Source organism: Vigna angularis, chromosome 11 (assembly GCF_016808095.1).
Source record: "Vigna angularis cultivar LongXiaoDou No.4 chromosome 11, ASM1680809v1, whole genome shotgun sequence".
NCBI classification, from domain to species: domain Eukaryota; kingdom Viridiplantae; phylum Streptophyta; class Magnoliopsida; order Fabales; family Fabaceae; genus Vigna; species Vigna angularis.
Window position 1 is genome coordinate 6883889 of NC_068980.1, and position 22059 is coordinate 6905947.

At 30.4% G+C, this 22059-nt stretch overlaps 1 protein-coding gene across 2 annotated transcripts; it reads right to left on the reverse strand.

The window, feature by feature from the left end:
• Positions 1-6546: 6546 nt before the first annotated feature.
• Positions 6547-10287, reverse strand: LOC108333318 (cellulose synthase-like protein H1). 2 transcript variants are annotated; one of them, XM_017568727.2, is made up of 9 exons: positions 9876-10287; positions 9446-9770; positions 9248-9373; positions 8659-8775; positions 8333-8545; positions 8107-8224; positions 7795-7985; positions 7349-7699; positions 6547-7244 (listed from the first exon to the last, which is right to left on the reverse strand). In XM_017568727.2, exons 1-9 carry the CDS (start codon positions 10133-10135, stop codon positions 6711-6713), a joined length of 2235 nt encoding a protein of 744 aa, XP_017424216.1. In that variant the 5' UTR covers positions 10136-10287; the 3' UTR covers positions 6547-6710. The 2 variants fall into 2 exon arrangements, with proteins under 2 accessions (XP_017424216.1, XP_017424217.1); XM_017568728.2 differs by having other exon boundaries at positions 7795-7982; positions 9876-10286.
• Positions 10288-22059: the final 11772 nt, after the last annotated feature.

Below are 22059 nucleotides of genomic sequence, written 5' to 3' on the forward strand. Positions count from 1 at the left end.
TTGCCGAGTTATGGCGGGTCGTGCACTCATGGTGGCTTCTACTGCTTTGTGAAGCCATTACCATACCACACTCACGAGGTTAGTCTGTTCCACGCCTTGGAGCATACTGGAAGCCCCCAAGACTAAGACCTCCTACTACTCCTCACGACATGAATCAATCCTCTCTACTTGAGAATGAAAGACCATTGGAGTTTCAGGATAACCCCCAGGACTGAGCTCCTACATTCATTCTAAACATACTTGAATCTCTATAAGAGAGTTCACTTTGGATCACAACATAGGGCACCACCATGTAACATCTCCGTGAGGTTCATGGAATTACGTCCATCAACCATACTTTGAAATCACCAACTTTCACTTTGGGACATAACTCAACAATAATCAATGATGTAATGTAAGACAACTCAAACATACTTCATAGTGCACTCAAATATTCATTTAAACCAACTTAGAACTAAAAGAAAACAGTGAACTAAACCTGGACCATTCGCACAGCGCACACATTCGCAGAGCGAATCGAGAGGTATCTCGCACAACGACCTAACTCGCTGTGTGAATCCTCAAACAGAGACTCACCCTTCAGAACCATTCGCACAGCGGTTAAACTCGCCATGCGAATAAACTTGTAATTGTATCAGACCCAAACCCCTCGCATAGCGCCCCAAATAGCTATGCGAGAGCCCCAGGCAGTGGCTCAGACTCCCTAAACACTCGCAAAGCGCACCTATTCGCTATTCGAATAAAATTTGGCAATAGTTCCAGAACCCAACCAGTCGCACCGATTTGTCATGTGGATCATCAAACAGAGAGCAACCCTCTCAAACCATTCGCACAGCGCGCCCATTCGTTGTACGAATGCCCTGGCAGAGAGCATCTCGCCAGGGTAACTCGCTATGCGAATCCTTTCACACAACGAGTCTGCATAATTTGCAGAACGAAATTCTACAGAATTATGCAACTCAACCACCAATTATCAATTCTAACTATTTTTCCCAACTTCAAACACCTCTAGATTGTTTTATAAACCTAATTTGACTTGACTAAGTGATTCTAAACCTTCCTAACATCAATCTAAGGTGTTTATGAACCAATTCCTACTCTAAAACATCAAATTCATCAACTTAGGGACCCAAATTCTAATCTACCACTTTGAACCTGTTTTTGACCCTTTTGATGACTCAAACAATTCACATATAACTTACTAAAGCTATCCCAACAGACCAAAACAACTTCTAACATCAAATTCTCATTTTCACTACTCCACTTCCTCATAATGACTTAAACAAAGACAACCTACTATCATTTAAAATCAATCAACCTCAGTACAACTTTCCTTTCATAGAGATTCCCAACCTTTATACCACCAAAACATATGAATTCATAATTCAAGTTAGTCTAGAATCTCAATTCATGCAATTACATTCAAATTCATCATTTCACATATTGTTCATATACCACAAAACATCATTTCAGTTCAAATAACTCAAGGATCATCTTTTCCATAAACATACACAAGAAATTACACAAATTAAAGAAATTTCCTAACTCCCCTTACCTCATAGATAAACTGCCCAGCTCACAGAATCACTCCATGATACCTTATACCGCAAGGAAACTCAACAGAAACCTACAACTCGTCAATTGGTGATAGAGAACAACTCTTAGAGCTTGAATTGAACTAGGAACTTAAGAAGAAAAGTACAAAACACATGCAACAGAAGAATTCGCATGATCTTGACTCAAGAACATACGGTGAAAAGGGGAAAACAACTTACCAGCTAGAATCGAGAAATTGATCGGTCAGTTGTGTAGCCCTCTATGCCGTGAACGTTTGGACACCTCATAATCGTCAATCAGACATCTCAAATGAGAGAAACTCTAGAAAGATATCAGAGAACTTTGAGAAATAGTGTTTTAGAGAGATGAATTGTATTTAGCTAATGAACCGAGCTTTGGAAAGTTCTATTTATATTATAAGATTATTTTAAATTAAAATTGTTCGTCTCATTATTTTAATACACTCGTCTACTCTAATATCCTATTTTGTAGTTTCTTACATTTCATAAAAAATTATCATGTTAAAAAATGTAATTGCTTTTGTTTCGATAAACATTAATAAGATGAGTGTTTCAAATAATTATTAATCAAATTTATGAAGTCTTTAATTTCGTAAAATACGTCTACAGAAGTAAAACAAGTTAAATCCAAGTTATCAGAGAAGGTAAAACTTTTGTCAATAATTTCACTATCACACCTCGATAAAACGTCTGACAGAATAAAGTATCTTCTTTTCAATTTACTTTAGAGCTAAAAAAAACAGTTCTACTCTTTTTTTTATTCTCTTAACTAGTTATATATATATATATATATATATATATATATATATATATATATATATATATATATATATATATATATATATATATATATATATGTATGTATATATATGTATGTATATATCATTACAATTACGTTCTTAATCAATTAATTATGTTGATTTTTGTAAACACTTTAACATTTCAATAAAAAAATTATTCGTCCAATTTATCACTATTAAATTTACAATATTTTTATTTTTATTTGATTTTCAATATGATTTAAACAAAAAATTTTACTAGTTTTGAGTTTCGTTGGTAATTTTATTGCAAAATTCATTCTTAATAAGATTCCTAAATTTTTTTCAAATAAAAAAAATCAAGATCACAACCAATAGTCTATAAAAATAATTGTTATAATGTATTAAGAATAATTTGCAGTATATAAAAAAGTTTATTAAACCCATTTCTCTCCCGAAATTTCTTGGAGGGTCCTTCTTTATGTACCCCATATTTTCTTCTCGCACCCATAGTCATGTGAAAATGACCTAACTATCTTAGATTAAAATTCTCCCATTTTCAGCGGCGCCGTACCTACATTGCTGGAAGCCTGCACCTCCATTGCTGGAAATAGAAACCAGACCAGCAAGTTTGATTATTAACAATATTATTATTCTCTTTCCGCCATGTACGAAACTAAAACAAGTTGTTTCATTATACAATGCAACAAAAATAATTTTTATTAAAGATGATAAAAATATTTTTATTTACATATATCTGCAAATAAAATCACATCAGTATTCACGTATATTTATTATATAGCAATTTTATTATATAACAATTAGTAAATATTTTAATATTCGTTTACAATGGTTGAGTGGAAGTATTATATTACTGTATTACCTTATTCACAATTATCTCAATAAATTAAATTAAAATTTAATTTATATTTTATTAAGTTAAACTTAATTAAGATTAAAATTAATTTATAATTTATAATGTTAAATTTAATTAAACTTAAATTTCAATTTATATTTAATTAATATTATATTTTAACTTTTTTATAATTTTATTTAAATTTTATTTTAAAAATTTATAAAATATTTTTTATTAAACATTCACAAAATATATACGGATTTTAAAGTATTTGTGGATATATTTTAAACATGTATCTAATAGGTAAAAGAACGAATAATAAATAATTTATTAATTACGAATCCAATAATGAATAAAAATTATTTGTATTTGACCTAACTCGCTGTGATATTTAACATTTACCCAACTTATAAAACATACGAATCTAGAGAATGAATTACACACCTAATTCCAAAATGTATTAATATTAAATGAGAAGTTGATGACCCAACACCTGGTAAGGGAATTACAAATTATGAATTATTTATTACATGGCCTTATTAAAATTTTCAAATAGATCATCCAACCTAACCTGTCTCGATCTACCATGGGTTAGTCCCTTAATGAGTCAATCTAATCTGACTCACTTAATAGTGAGTCGAAGAAATTTGAACTCAACCTAGTCTATCAGAGGTTGATGAGTTAAAGAGACTGACTCAATGTCTTACTTAATTATAAGTTTCTTCTTTTTCTATTAATAAAAAAATAAAATTTTCTAATTCAAATCTAAATAAAGAGAAGGGTCTTAAATTATATTTAAGATTTATGATCAATAAAACATAAGATTTCATTCACACAGAGATATATAAAATCTCCTCAACAAAATTTTGTTTCTACATAAAAATTGAGTTGTTAAGTATATATTTGTTGATTTTTTATCTTGTTTAACTATTTCATACAAAAATAATTCACTCGAGTCTCTATTTTAATATTTTGTAAAATGACTAACCTAGGGATGACAACGGGTCAGGTCGAGCACGGATAGTGCCTACCTGCAACCCGATCCGACAAAAAAAAATTTCACCCGCTACCTGTACGGATACCTGTTTAAAAAATACCCGTGGATATTTTAAAACACATGGATATTCATGGATACCCGCGAATACCTACAAATATTTAAAAAATACATTTTTATAAATTATTAAAATAAAATTTAAATAAAATTATAAAAAATATATAAAATATAATACAAATTAAATTAAATATAAATATAAATTTAATTTTAATTAAATTTATCCTTATAAATTACTAATTAATTTTAATTTTAATTAAATTTAACTTAATAAAATATAAAGTAAATTTTTATTTTTATTTTTTTGGGTAGCTGATATCCGTGGGTACGGATAGTATAATACCCGCACTCGACCCGTTTATAAGGGGGTATTAAAATATCCGCTACCCGCAACCCGTGGGTAGTAACTATCCGTCGCGGGTTTATTCGCGGGCGCAAATTTTTTTGTCATCCTTAGACTAACCCAACAAAAAATAATTATTAGAAAATTGGATGGGTTAGTGAGCCAATCGCCTTACCACATATTCAATTCGAGTGAATCGAGTTCTTAGTAAGCCGAATTTTGTATCAAAATTTCAAAAACTAACTCATTTTGACGACAATAATTGAATCATATATTTTTCAAAAGCAACAAAACATAAAGGCAATAGATTTATATTAATGATGGTACAATATGCAATGGAAATTGGTATTATGAATTATATAATTCAAATCTTAAATTATCTTTTATATTTGAAAACTATACAATTCAAAATATAATTTATATTTTAAATTGTTTTTCAAATTTATATTAGAAATTATATCATCTAAAATAAAATTTTAGATTATGGATTATATAATAAGTAATGTTTTAACATTTTAAATTATATTCTAAATTTATGTTGCATATTATACCGTATAAATTTATATAATTTAGAATATAAATTTACATTTTAACTTGTACAAATAAAAATATATATTTTTAATTATAAATTATATAATTCAAAATATCCAAATCCAATACTATTAGTATAGGAGAGATATAATTAGATACCAAATCAATTTCTAACTTTTATACCAAAAAAAAGTATTAAATTTAACATTACCAAGGTATATAATATATATATATATATATATATATATATATATATATATATATATATATATATATATATATATATAAAGATGGGTTTGCTAACGCGCGTACGCCTGTTTTTTAGTTGGTACATTTTAGCAATGTATACCGGATTTTAGTAGATAAAAATACCCTTATATAAGATGGATTCTAAGTTTTAGGTTAAGGATATTTTAATAATTTTCTCAAAACTAAAAAAAAGAAAGCCCAAACCCTTGTTCACCTCTCTCATTCCTCACAACCCTTTCTCTTTCATCTCTCTCACTCCAACATTTTCTCTGTCATCCTACAATAGTCCCAACTTAAAAAAATCAGAAACACTGGTTGTTAAACAATTTTACAAAAAAATGATTTTATAATGAGTTTTCATTTTATAATTTTTGTTTTATCTAATTTTATCTAATTTTCACAAGCATAAAGGAATTGGTAATTGACCTAGAAAAAATCAGAAATACTCGCTCTTAAGCAATTTCTTACAAAAAAAATGATTTTATAATGAGTTTTCATTTTATAATTTTTGTCGTATATAATTTTATCTAATTTCCACAAGCATAATGATTGGTAATTGGTCTCGAGAGTTTTTTTAGAGATGATGATTCAACATATGCAGATGATGAAATTAGAGAGGTCAGTGAAGATGGTGAAATTGAAGAGATCTTGAATGAACCTTTGCCTGAATGTGAATATGTCAATGACTGAACCCTTTACAAAGACAAATTGTTTAACGACAAGTGTTTCTTATTTTTTAGTAAGGATGAGAGAAAAAAAGTTGGAGTGTGAGAGATGAAAGAGAAAGGGTTGAAAGGAATGAGAGAGGTGAGCAAGAGTTTGGGGTTTTTTTTTTCTTTAGTTTTGAGAATAAAAATGATTAAAATACCCTTAATCTTAAAACTTAGAATTCATAATATTTAAGGGTATTTTTGTCTATTAAAACCCGATACACATTGTTAAAATGTACCAACTGAAAAAGATACGTACGCGCGTTAACAAACTCCTATAAAGATTTAACAAATTTTGGAAATCACTTATTATTATAAGAACTTGACAGAAAGATAATAATGATCATGACAATAAATTATGTAAATTAGAATCATATTATAAGTAATTCTTATTTGACTAATAATACTATAAAATCACAACATTTAGGCACACTAACAATGTAGTTATAATATAAATGATAATTTATAATCTTGAACAATTAATGGTAAAGATATTTATTGTAGAACGTAGTTGGCGTAGAAGCTGAAGAAGTTCTCCAAATTATTTGTCACCTTTCAATTGGTAATAACTAACACATAATGATACCTAAATAGACTAAAGATAACTACAGTGGCCACTGAAGATTCATATACCGTTACTTTCTACAGAAGTGCACAAAGACAAAAGCCAAGATTGCTGACTTGCATATGGTGGACACCGGAATCCCATATTTTCCACTGCCAAACAACCCTTTCAGATATGGAAAGTAACACACTACCACATACGTGCTAGATATCAACTCCCCTATTCCACAACCATTTCCACTGTGAGATTGTTGCAACCTCAAAAACCTTATCAAAATAGCTGCCAATTGCACCAACAAAATGGTGGTGCCTACCACAAAAGCTGGAGACTCATCGAAGGTGAACCTTCCAGCATCTGTATTTTTTTCATCAGCATCAGAACTTGAGAATTCCTTCTGTGTTATTTCAAACACAGTATCAGATATCCCTGCTAGCTTAAGCATGGCACTCAAAAACCCAATAAACCATGCAGTTGTGGTTGTTATTATGGTCATTCTCTGATTATTCCACCAATGTCTAATGGACAACCCAATTTTAAGGTACTCTAAAAGAGTGTGTACGCTGTAAATCACCAAAAGAGCAATTGGAATCCACAGACCAGGTCCCTGGAATAAAACAATGAGTGTATATGAATGAGTAAGTAACTCTCTGAATGATTTGTATAGTGAATGGTATAACCTTGTCAGTGAAATTGGATCTATGATCTAACCTTTGGAAAAATATTGGTATTGGTGATTATACAATATGCTGGTAGGACTGCATAACAAACTTCAAATACACTACGCAAGCCCCAATGGGTGATCCAAAAATAAGACAAAGCTTCCCTGAATTGGATCTTACCAAAGATCATTCCCGTAAGAGGAGAATGCTTTCCAAAGAAGACTTCGGTGAGACCTGAGGCCCATCTCTTTTGTTGCACCATTGTAGAGAGTAATCCTCTTGGAGCACACCCTGTGAAGGCAATTGGATCTGGAGTGCAACACTCTGATCTCCAACCTCTTCTATGAATGTTCAACCCTGTTGCTACATCTTCTGTGATTGATCCATAAAGCCATCCAATCTACAAGTTCCCCAAATCCTCAGAGCTAGTTAACAAAGTTTATATTTTTGCAAAAATAAAAAAGTTTGGAAAGTAATTTTGTTTAGTCTGCATACCTTTTCACCCCAGCAAGTACCACATTCATACTCACATCCAGCAACTTGAATTGCTGTCTCAATACAATCTGAAGGACTGGTATCATTATGAAAGTTTGTTTTCCAATCCAAAGCACGATCTGCTGATTTTACAAACTCCTTTGAACTTCCAAATTGTTGTGCTAGTAATTTCTTTTCACCTAATTTTCCTGCTAAAGAATAACAAATGGTCATATATATGAGAATCAACTATTAATAAGCACATCTGAAAATTTGGATCATGAAAATGTAAGATGAATGAGATAATTTCATGTATTTATGAGAGGGAAACACCTTTTCTGCCAATTTCGATTTCTTCAGGATAAAGACCGTACATAACATTTCTTCTGTGGAATGCGTTAGTTCCTGAATAGTGGGGTCCTTGAAGTCCTGCCATGCCCCGTATTATGTACTACATTAGATATTAAACAAGAAAATGTCGGTTCAAAAAGATCCCTTTTTGATAAAATTTGCTTGACAAGAGAAAAGGTAGAGCTTCGTTTAAAACTGAGAAAAACACCTCAAATGCAGTCACCCACTGATTTCCAAAAGGGTCGTCTTTTATCCCATCGTAGAATTGCTGAAAACATTGAACAAAAGCAACTTCCTTTCCTCCCTTGGGATCCAACAAAATGCACATAGCATGCAGAACAATCTTGGGATTGTTTACAACCATGTCACAGTCTACGTTCAACATAAAGGGGGCATTGGTCATCAATCCAGACACTCTTGTCTGCACATAATATAGGAATTATGAGAATATGTGAGTCATTAATTCAAAATAAATTGAGTTGGGTCATTACCTTCAACTTGTTCCAGGACTAAATGTTAGTTAAAAAAACTTACCAAGACATTCATAGCTCCAGCTTTGTAATTATGCGTTTGATGTGGCTTCTTCTCTCTAGATACGTATACTAAGTGAGGCAATCCATCAGAAACGCCATCCTTATTCTCCAATATAACCTGTGCATACACATTGTAAATAAGTCCTTTTCTTGTTCCTTTTTCACCGGTATAACTGTGGCACATAGCTAAATGTTCATATATAAAAGTATATTTGAAAATAATTTGATTGTTTATAATTTTGGAAACGAAAGAAATGGAAGAGAAATAAAGGTTATTTTCTGAAAATCCAATACAACTATACCACACATACATGTATAATATAGAAACAAAGGTTATTTTCAAAACTGGAAACTGTTCTTTATAGGAATGATTTCTAGAAAGCAACGGTATATATTAAAATATTATTCTTATTTGTATATAATAGAAAATAAATTTTTTTATTTTAGTAAAGTCTACCATGTATGTTTAGCTATTTGGATTTGTAGAGTTATAATTATACATTTTACAGCATGTATCATGAGAATTTTAAAGCATATGTATCCCATCTGGTTAGATGCATGAATATGTTTTACTGCTATGAGTTAGTTACCTTAATTATAGTTGGATGGTTTCTTCGTTCTGTAATAGAGAAAACTGTGAATTCTCCATCAAGTTGTAGTGGAATTTGTTTCCTTGTGACATCTTGAATTTTGAGGATAAGATTGTCATACATATCCTGCAGTTACAGTAGGAAATGGAAGTGACATCATTGATTGATTGAAGAGGAATAACAATACTGTATAGTTACCTTCATTCGTGACCATTCTTGCTTGAATTCTGGCGAGTGTTCACTGTCGATGGTGGCAACGCTGGAGAAGTAGCTGAAGGGTGCTCTAAGTTGAATTTTGTACTTCTTACAGAAGGGTACCCAAAACTGAGCAAATTTGGAAGCTTGGACAAGAGCATAGAAGGTAAGAGGGGAACAACCATCATCAGAAACATAGCAAGCAAGTTTGTTGGTGGGATAATCAAGTGCTAGAAGAGACAACACAGTGTTGGCTGTGATGATGGGTGGTTCAAGAACAGGGTCTGCTGTTGCCACAAACAAATCTACTCGTGGAAGTTCAGGAACCCTGTGGGTGAAGTGTAAGAAATGATGCATACTTATATAATAAGCATTAAACAAGAAGAACATTTAACATTGTGACTTAGTTATTATGAAGAGATGAAGTTGATACCTTTGAAAGAGACGATTTGGGTGGGTTATGGTGACTGCAGGAGTCCACTTGGTGGTGAGAATGATAATCCAAGTGAAGGTGAACCAGGATTCGCATATGAAAGCAAGGATCCATGGGATAGTGAAGTTGTTGGATGAGAAAAGACGGTAACTAAGAAGCAAGAGAAGGAGGAGTAAAATAAAGGTGTCCATAACTCTTTGATATTTTCGTTTGAACCAAACTTTTTCATAGAGAGGCTGATCATCTTCTTGCTTGGCCATTGAGCAAATCGCAAGAAACTAGACCAACCTCTGCACTTCGTATAATTTTCTGCTAATAACAGATAAGGCTACTCTTAAAGACGCTGCTGTTCATGGAACTCGCCTATGTTAGACTTGTCAACCTTCGGAATTCTAAAATGCAATTCACTCCCTTGTATGATCTTTTATGCTTGGATAGGAATCTTTTAATTGAACTTCTAAGAATTTATACAAGTTTCAAAACGTTCAAATTTCTATATTAAATTTATACTTTTTAATATTATTTTTTTACTTGGTTTAAACAATACAAACATAATGGAGTGAGTAGGATTCAATATTGTTTTTGACGTGGGATTAAGATCAATTATCTGGTCTTTGATCTATTGCTCATTTTCGATATCAGATCATATCAATTTAGACAAATAGCAATGAATATTGTAATTAATGAGTAATCTACTTTCTTACCTTAAATCTTTATTTATAAATTTTGTGGTAGATTTATGATTTAAGATTGACTTAATTACGTCCTAAAGGTAAATAATGGTACTTTAATATTAAATTAATCGATTTTATGATTAGTTAATTTTGGTATAGTTTACACAATTCTGTTGGTAAATGGTAGGAAGTTTCTTATCTACCTGCTCAGACCATTCGGCCTGATGAGCTATCATTTGGTCTATCAAGTAACTGTCCTAACTTAACGATTTGTAATCAAAAAATTTAGTTGATAATCTAAACTCGTAATTTATTACGGACTTAATAATTACTATAATTGATCGAACGATAACGTCCCAAATTGTAGTTGATCTGACTACTATAATACAAATATCATATTATTCTAATAATTGTAGAGTACTTTCATTAAGTTAAAACTAATCATAATTATTGTTTTTGGGTGTTGCTCCCTCCACCACCCCAAGTGCTTATGCACCTCTCCACTATTTTCTTTTATTCCAAAAATACTCTATACCTCCCCACTATTTTATTTTATTCCAAAAATACCCTACACCTCCCCATTATTCTCAACAATTTTTCTCTTCCTCTCTCTGCATTAATGGAACATTCATATCACTTAGATTTAAACTTGTAATATATTGCAAAATATAAAATCCAGATGAAACTTCAATATTAATGCTTCTACCACTTCCATTTTATAAACTTAAAAGTTAGATGCAAATACAAAACAATAAACATAATAATATTAATAGTAAATAATATATTATTATTATTATATACTAACTTTATAATGACGAAAGAACTAAATAAATTCCAAATCTTTGACAAATAACTTTTCTTTTATATTTTAAGTATTTAATAATATTTTTATATTATTTATTTAATAAATTAAATACTTTATTCAAGTTATTTGAGTCAAACATGTCGGTAAATTAAAACATAATATAATGTTAAAAATTATAGATATTAAATGTAAAAAAAAACACATATATATAAACATTTTTCTAGAGATTTAGAACAAAATTTTACCATTTATTAAGTAATTTGAAGAAAAAAAAATATTGAACAGTGAAAATAAGATTGAATCAAACTTATTTAAGAGAAAATGTAAATAAAATTTTACAATATATCACAAGTTTAAATATGAGCCATGGGAATGCTCCATTAATGTGGGGAGAGAAAGAAAAAGATTGTTGAATATAGTGGGGAGGTGTAGAGTATTTTTGGAATAAAAGAAAATAGTGGAAAGTTGTAGAATATTTTTAGAATAAAAGAAAATAGTGAAAAGATGCAGGAACACTTGGATGATGAAGGGAACAACACCCATTATTTTTTATAATGATATTAGTATAGCCCATTTAAATTAAAGTCAATGATAGTTATGTTTTGGACACTATCAAAAGTTAATGTTTCGTCTTATTTTCATGCTGACATTAATACAACAAAATTGTAAACATCAATAATACTTTTTTTCTATTGATTTTTTCTATTAATATTATTATTTTTATTAGATGTCATTTAAGATTATTTTTCTACTAAATTGATCAAAAGGTACTTTTTTTGTTTACTTTCTGTGTATGTTGCTTAGAATTTTTACGACCAAAAAGTTAACATTATTTTTCTACCAATGTTAACCAGAATATTTTTATCAAAAGTATTCTTATTGATATTATGGATAAAATTTTGTAATCGTAATTTTTTTTATATGATATATTACATTTTTTTTACTGAACATTATTTGGTGGTAGTTTTGATATTTGGTTGTAATTAAAATATTTTATTTAAAAAATTAAAAGTTAATGCATTTAAATTATCTTATGAAAAGATACTTGAAAAATAAGACCATTTAAATTAAAATACTTTAAATTCAGTTTATGAACTATTCTTTATTATTTTATATTTTAAATTCTAACTTTAATTTTAAAATAAATAAGTAAGTGACCCTTTATAAAAAATAATACAAAACATACTAATAGTATATTTATTAAAATATAATAGAGGTGGGTGCTTATCTTAAATTATTAAAGTTAGGAGTGTGATAAAAGTATATAAGAGAAAAATAATTATAAATCTTTATATTGTAAAGAAGATTAGTGTTGCTTAACAATGTTTTATAGGATTAATATTCATTGATGTCACTTACACTGAAGTATTAACTATAATACGTACTCTTTTATTAAAATGTGCTTTCTAAATTATCTCTTTAATTTATTTTTACATTATTTTCACCACTTCATCAGTATTTTTTGTTTACAGCTATAATATTCAATATAAAATACCCTAGTAAATTTACCAACGTTAATTGGCACAAAATTATGTTCAGGGTTAAAAACCTTACGAGACATAAAAAAAGGAAAACACTTAATTACTAAAGTAATTTCTATATTTAAATTTTTAATTTGTTTGATTCTTATTTTTGTTTTTTATTTTTTATATTTTTTTATTTAATTAAGTTTTACTTTAAGACTGAATTCGGTCCATTATATTAAATTATCATTAATGAAATGTCACATGTGAAAATTTAATAATCTCTTCCTTTGAAACTCTTTTGGTTTTTTTATTTCTTTTCGGTTTTTTTCTTTCCTTTATTTTCCTTTACTTTCTATTTCTCATCACCTTTCTTTCTTTACCTTCCTCCTTCTCTCAACATCTTTTAAATGGAAAGTTAGTCATTGTACATATTAAACTAAAAAAAAACTCAAATAACTTGAATTTAACAAAAAAAGAGTAATGGAAGGTGAAGAAAGATGGAGAGAGAATAAAAAAAAGTAAAAAAATAAAAGAAGTTTTAAACTAAAAGATTATTTATTTTTTTTATATGACGGAAGAAAATAGATTAAATATTTTAAGAAAAAATTAAGACTCAAGTAAAATAAAATAAAAATATAAAAAATCAATTAAATAAAAGAAAAAAATAAGGATAAAATTAAGCCGAATTAGTAAGTCAATCAAAGGAAAACGACTCAAAAGCCAAATTAATAATTGGACCAAAAGAAAAAACAACAGCTAAAAGAAGGGAGTTTTCGTTAATAGAGAAATGGGGTAACAATTCCAATCACGATAGCAACATTGACCAATCGAAAGCGAACTTTCATGTTCCACATACTGTTTTGTTGTGTTTTGAAGATTCCGAAGAATGGGAAATATCCGATAACATCACCTTTTCTGCCTACATTGTTTGTATGTGTTTTTCGTAATTAAATATCATATTAAAATAATAATAACAATAAAATAACACTTATTATTTTCTATAAATTTGAAATTTTTTACTTGTTACCATTTTTTAATAGGAGTTTTTTTAATATGATCTCTTTTATTAAATTAATATTGATGTTATTTAAAAAAACTAACACATATCTTTAATTGAGTTTCGTCCTAAATAAAAATAAAAAGTAGTTTAAAAAATCTTGAATTATGACACGTGTTTAATTTTTAAACCATGTCAACATTAATTTTAAAAAAAATATCAACTCTTTTTAAATAAAATAAAATAAAACAAAAATTAAAAAAAAGTTATATAAATTCTTTTTAAATAAAATAAGAACTGAATTATTAAGAACAAAATCAATTAAAAAATGATATTGAATATACATCCAAAGTATATATTTAGTTTAATAATAAATATAAAATAATAATTTAGAGGTGTAAAATACATCATGACCCTTGGGCAATTAGGAATGACATTTGTAGGTTGATGTATTTGTGAGTTCGTTATTTATTGTTGTACTCTGATAAATATTCTGAAAAATTGAAGTTGAGTATTCTTTTGAACTCAAAACTCCAATTACCCATACACCCGTTCAATAAAAATCCTCAAAGCCAATTACAAATATTTATTATTTTTTGGAAAAATGTTGCATTTTGTTTGATAAACAATTGTTTCTACTAGTTAACTTTTTAACTTAGTGTCCACCTAAATTTTTATGTATGTTTTGCATAGTAATAACTGATTATGGTTGTTTTTTTATCATTTTTTCTATTGCAAAAATAAACAATTAAAAAATAATTTTAAAAATATAAATGAAGTTATTAATAGTAAAAAATTAGTTAACTTTAAACTTTGCAAAAAAGAGAACTTTGGTTTGGTATAAAAGATTTGGACAGGAAGTACATGTTGCTAAATTGTGAAAAAAAAAGAAAGATGAAAAGGCAGAATAATCATTGAGTACATGTAAAATAATATCTTAAAATGACTTTTAACATAGTTGAAAACATGTTCCTAATTGAATGTGGACCCTTTTTTACCTAAATATTAATTTTTTTAGGATGACTTTTTAACCTAGTTTCATAATTGATTATGGACCTGTTTTTTATTTAAATAATTTATTATGATGACTTTTTAACGTAACTGTGTAGGTGATTGTGTTGTAAATATGTTTAGAATAATAATAGGGAAAAAATACTCACAGATATTTTTCGAGACGTATAGATTTATTATTTTTTAAAATTTATGCTCGGTATGTTGTATAAATCCCTTCAGAAAAATAAGAATTTTTTGAAATTTTTTTAAAATATTAAAATTAGCAAAAAAACTCACAGAGTATAAAAATAAATCCAACATATTATAAGAGAGAAAAAAGAAAAAATGAGAGGAAAAAGAAAATGAGAGAAAAATATATTTTTTGTAGGTGAATACAAACATCTGTTTATAAAGCTGGAAAAAGATCAAAATCACAGTCCACCACAAATAAATTTCCTAACTTCCAGAACTTTGTGGATTTGATGAAACTGTTCACCTACATAGTCTTGCAATTTTGATTTGACCATATAAGAGAAAAAACCTTTTAAAAGTTAAAATTCATCCATTACTTTTTTTCTATAACTAACTTTCTCACCTATGTAGTCTTGCGGTTTTGATTTGAACACGTAAAAGAAACAACATTTTAAAAAATAAAGTTTATCTATTATTTTCTCTTTTTTGTTTACTTGGATAAGATTGAAGGAGATGATTTAGAGAAACTAAGCGAATGAATTTGAAGATAAATTTTTTGTCATTTATTTGAATTTGAAGATAAGTGAGAATGAATTTGGAAGTAAACTTTCTAAGAATTAATTTAGAATTTGATTCATGTGAAAGATAAAAAATTGTCTAATTGGTAAAAATTAAATATTATCAAAATCTTCCTAATTATTAAGTAATATAAAATGATAAAAAATTAATAAATAATTAATATAATATATTTTAAAAAATATCTAAATTTAATACAATATATTTAATAAATAATTAATACAATATATTTAAATAAAAATTTCAAATTTTTATAAAAAGGTAATAAATCTTTTGAATAAAATTAAGTTTAATATTATTATTATTATTATTATAATTATTATTATTATAAAAATATGAAAATTATCTATCAAAGACTAAAAATGAGATTCACTTACCATTCCTTTCAAATCTTCGCACTGCTGTGGTGATTAAGTAAAAGCATAATCTCGCAAATCCTTCTATTTCTTTCATCGCTTATTTCTGAAAGTAAACAAATTTTTTCTAATCCATCATCGTCATTGTGTGTGAACAGGACAATTCCTTCAAACGAATACCCTAAATGACTTTTACAATATTAGATTTTACAACCTAATATAAACCGGGTTTTTATTTAATATAAAACTAAAAGTTTATCCATTATTTTTTCTTTCTCATATAATATTGTTTGTTATAATGGTTTAATTAGTGTATGGACAAACTCATCTAATGTTTATTTTGATAGGAAAACTTGGATTGAGATTTTGTATCCATAGGGCTTGAGCCAAAAATCCCAAACATCACACAAAATCAAGTTTTAAAAGAGAAAGTATTCAGTTGTGTAACCTATTGACAAGTGTGTCAAGTTATTTGTAATATAGTTGAATAAGGGTTTCGAGTCCATAAAAATGTAGAAAGTACAATAGTTTGTTTTTAGGTTTGTGGATTTGGAAAATATTGATAATAATATATATTATATAGATTGGGTGGAGTAGAGGCGGAATAAATATCATCTCATCCTCTTCCATACGACATCACGGACGGCTGATCTTGTCTATGTACTTATGCAAATCATTCATTGTTGTGGGAGTGCTATTTAAATGCAACTTTATATCTATTCTTGACAGCTAGAATCTAAGATCATCAAAGTTTATTATGATAGTGACTACTTGAATTAATCACTTGCATTAAGATCATGATTCTATAGTCAACTAAAGTCTTAAATTTATTCCTAACATCTAAAGCAGGAGGAAAATTAGTTAACCATAACTTGAAACTAGTTCTCACTAAGATCCAAACTGTAAGATCCCAATTCTATGAGTGACATTGTTTTATTTTTCCATAACATACATGTGGATAAAACTTTAGCCTCTATGGAAAATATTACATAATTCATTACAAACTAATTATTTTTTGAAAATAAAATATTAACATTACATGTCCCAATTTTATATCACATATCTCTCATCCTTTATGCATGATCAGAAGCAGCGACCAAATCATCTGTAATAAAACATGCTCCTGTATAACATCACACATTATACGATCATCGCATTCACATGCACAAACAAGCAAGGGTGAGCTAACAAAAACAAACAACATACATATCATAAACATTTATATATATATATATATATATATATATATATATATATATATATATATATATATATATATCACACCATGCTGCATACACCACTATACAACATATATATCACATTATGTTGCATACACAATTATACAACATATAAAACATATTCATGTTGCATACACCACCATAAAACATATAAATCATGTCATGATGCATACACTGCTATACAAGATATAAAACAGATCCATGTTGCATACACCGCTATACAACATATAAAACATATCCAAGCTACATATACCGCTATACAACATACAAAAACACATCTATGTTGCATACACTGCTATACAATAAAAACACATTCAGGCCAATGCTCAACGTCACTCCCATAACTCTATATAAGAGCTTATTAGGTATGTTACACATCTCACCAATGTGTAGTGATTGCTTCCCACCACTCATCTAGTGAGCTTATCAGGGCCATCAACCACAACGTCATCCCAATCGTAACGAGCTTATCAAGACAAGCACTTTGCGTCACTCCAATCACTCTAAGAGCTTATCAGGGCTGATACACACCACTATCGATGTGCAGGGTTGCCTCTCACCACTCGTCTAGTGAGCTTATCAGTGTAATTACCCACCACTCAAAGAGCTTATCAAGGCAACTCCGATCGCTCATCTATGGAGCTTATCAGAACCGACAACCACAACGCTACTGTCCACCACTCATACAACGAGACCATTCCAAGCCAACATGCATATCACATTTTCCATACCAAAATCATATTATATTCACGGTGCACTCACATAGCACAATTCAACCATGTTCAAGATGCATATAACAACATCACAACACCAAAACATACACATCATAGTTCCTCATATCTCATAACAGTTTCAGACTATACATCAAAACAACATATCCATACACCGTAGTCTCAGACTATACACCATATTCACCTATATCAGATGCATCAACAACAAGAACCATGCCTCACAGAAAACATTCTGGACTTTCCAAAACATCTAAATTTATCAACCATCATCACATATACCATAATTCATCACATACATCAAGGATTCATGTCCCAACTCCACAAATTATCATTTATAGAGTCCAAATCACAAACAAATATCATTTTCATCTTCAGATTTACTCCTAACATCATACACAGATTCTATCCATGGCATACCAACAGTCCAGGCTTATCTAAATCCTAAAACATCGAAAATCAGAGTCACTAACTTCATACATTTGAAATCCTCCGGTTAAATAGTACATACATACTCAATTTCACATATTCACCGAACATCGATTCAATATTCCCGTTCATAATCACAGAATCAACAATACCATAATCATAACATACTCACAATATCATCAAACATGAATTATACTGAAACCAATACGTAACAGAATCAAAATCACATTTTAAAACCGTCAATAGACTTGCATATTTCATCACAGGACCATATTCATAAAAACCAATGTTTTCAAGGATCAAAAACACGTAGAAACGAAAAGACTCAAGGTTAGCTCCCTTACAATTTTATCCTTAGCTTGTTTGCCAACAGTCGTTCCATGGACCCAAACTCTTCCTTCGTACAAAGCTCAGCTCAGCCCCTCTCCTCCAAGTGTTTTGGGTTTTCTAACCCTTCTTAGGACCTGAGGGGCGCCTTATATAGGCTCAGGCTCACCAAAAACGTATTCAGAACTTGAGTCACTCGCCCAACCAGCAATAAAATTTGCCCAGTGAGCTCTTTCACTCGCCCAGCGAGTTGTTTTACTCGCCCAGCGTGCCAAACAGTGTCCCAACATCATCCGGGGACATTCTAGAAGGAATCTTGACTTTTCGGAAAAAAAAATTCACTCGCCCAACGAGCGCCACTCGCCCAGCGAGTGGTTTTGTTCGCCCAACGAGTAGAGAATTCTGACACAACTTTGACAACTCGGTTGAACCCTTTCCCGAAGTCCAAAATATGCGTATGAGTACTCGAATCGAAGCTCTTCGAGTCTACTTTTCATTGTAACAAGAATCAACTCAATATATTAACTGCACAAAAAGTTATAATTAAAATAGTGAACCATGTCAACATTTGACAACATTTTATTTTATTTATAACTTGAACTTTTGTACCACTTGCTAAATTTTGAGTTTCTTAGTCTTATTATGATCCAATACTTACTCTTACCCTTGAATTTCAAGGGTCTTACACAAACCAGTGAAGTAAGACAAGTGATTAATTCATCAAACAACAAGCACAAATTAAATCATAAACAGATTGAATGAAAAGATAGATGAATATCCAAGAAGTAAAAATACAGAGAATTAGAATTGATTACATTCAACCTTAACACAAGAAAGTTCAACTACTCATAGAATATTGTAATGCAAATGCAACAACATTTAGTCATAATATTTAGAGTGAAAGCAACTTTTGAGCCTCTAATATTGTATTCCTACTCCACTACTGGATATTTAATCTTCGCTTAATGCCTAAAATGAGGATATAAGGTATGTATTTATAAATTGTTCAAGAAAATGCCCTACTCTAGCTTTGGTGTTTCAACCGTAGACATTTGATTCAAGATCTTTCCAAACCGCCTTTCTTAGGGCTTAAGTCACACATTTTAGGCTTGAGTTATAAAAGTTACATTTCAAATCTTTTCCAATATGAGTACTTAAGGTTTCCTCTTCACGAGGGTTTCCTTAAAATCCTATTCAAAGTTTTATATACATATAATTAATGTCTTTTCTATTAAATATTATCAGTTTAACTTTTACATGCTAAAAATACAAAGAATATTCAATAATAAGAATAATAATATTATAATGTAATATAAAAATGATAATGTAATTTTTATAGATAATTTTTTGTAAGAGAAAAAACATTACATATAGACTTGTTTATTTAATGTTGGAATGACTCGTATTTTTTTGTTTGTTATACTCGTCTAATTAGTGTATAACAGACTCGTTTAATATGTATTTTTAGATTAGTCTAATATTTTTTGTTGTAGTCATCTAATTTATGTATGAAGAACTTGTCTCATGTATACTAATATATTCGTCTAATTTCTTTCCTATAGTGTGTATAGCTAAATTCGTCTAATCAATGTATGTCTAATGTATATTTCAATACTCATTTAATGAAAATATTTATACATTAGAGATATGTTTGAAGACAATTAATTTGTTAGTTTTTATCTTTTATTTTGATTTTAATAAAGTTATAAATTGTTTCATTTTGAAATTGAAAATAATAAAAATTAAATTAAAAGAATATAAAACAAAAATTATAATATTAAAAGTTATGATTTTTTTATCTCAAATATATATTTTAAACATTTGAAATAAATTATTAGACACAATATTTCAATTTATTCTATTAAAAATATAATTACCTAAAACCATTGTTGAATATAGTGAAAAACTATATTTAGATTAATCTCCCTTGTGTAAAATACACATATAGGGTTCTCTATTTATAACAGAAGAAATATGGGCTAAGCCCAAAATACAAATGAGAAATAATAATAAATTAACTAAAAGATAAAAGATATAATATATCTAACACTCCCCCTCAAACTGGAGCATACAAATTGTATGAACTAAGCTTGAAATAGATGAACACAGTGTTGAACTAGATTATTTGTCTTCAAGAGTGTGAGGCAAACATAGATAGACTAACAGCAACTTGTGAAACTTCAACTTCAAAAGTGGATGAAGGAGAGCCGTGTGGACAATGATAAATTGCAAGGACTGATTCGCAATCAATGATGGAAGAGTGACAGGATCAACAGTGGTAGCTGAAAGCTAAGAGCTACAAAACTGCAGGGACTACACTAAATCCTCATCAATGATGGATGGGTGACGGGATCAACAGTAGTAGCTGAAATCTACAAAACTGCAGGGACTACACCCATATATATGTGACTTGCAGTGTCTTGGAAACGTACTCCCCCTTAGTGTGAAGGGTGGAAATGTGGAATATCACAGTTGTTGGACCACTAAAACAAAACCAAATATTAAGCTACAATGCTGAAACAAAGGCATCAAAGATCCAAAGATATGTTGGAGGTCCAAGATTCTTTGCTGGACAACTCCCAAGTGGTGATACTTAGCCGTGTATCACAAGAAGATCGGGCTAAACTCTAGCCCAAGAAGAACTGGCGCAGTTGCGTCTGTCTGAGGCGGTAGCGACTGCAGCGGTGGTTGACTGCTATAAAATTGTAGGGACTAAATTGCCATCACTGACTGATGGGGCCTGTAGTGGCTGGAAGCGACAAAACTACAGGGACTGCCATGACTAACTGACTAGGTGATGGGGGCCTACAGTGGTTGGAAGCATAAGGTGCCTGGACAACGACAAACGGCGCGGGACAGCGGCAAACGGCGCCGGACAGCGGCAAACGGCGCCGGACAGCGACAGACGACGCCGGACAGTGACAGACGACGCCGGACAGCGGCAGACGGCGCGGACAGCGGCAAAACAATGGCTGGACAGCGACAAACAATGCCTGTACAACGGAAAACGGTGCCTAGACAATCAACGGCGGAGACGAAGACAGACGAAGATGACAACAATGGCTTCTCTAGAAGGTCTGAACAGAGAGAGGGAGGTCCGGCGAGAGCTATGGAGGTGTCGCGGTGAAACTCTGACACCGGGAAGGCGGCACGTGCAGGCGCGTTGAGCGGAGTCTGTGCTTGTCTCCGGCGGGGTTGGCCGTCGCTCGAGGAGACGCTTCAGATCTGCTGGTCACTGGTCGAAACTGTGACGGCGGCCGGCGACGGACTGGCCGGAAAGAAGCGTTGCGTGGCGGCGTGTGACTGAGAACTGGCTCTCGAAACCGGCGTGGTTGGCCGTCGCTCGAAGAGACGGTCCAGATCCGCAGGTCACCCGTCGAAACTGTGACGGTGGCGACAGCGG

Excerpts from the sequence above, each read along its gene's own strand:
- LOC108333318 (XM_017568727.2), bottom strand. The coding sequence starts at position 10,135 with ATGGCCAAGCAAGAAGATGATCAGCCTCTCTATGAAAAAGTTTGGTTC. Across the intron at positions 9,771-9,875 it reads CCAAATCGTCTCTTTCAAAG|GGTTCCTGAACTTCCACGAG; the intron begins GTATCAACTTCA and ends CTTCACCCACAG. Across the intron at positions 7,700-7,794 it reads GTACTTGCTGGGGTGAAAAG|ATTGGATGGCTTTATGGATC; the intron begins GTATGCAGACTA and ends GGGAACTTGTAG.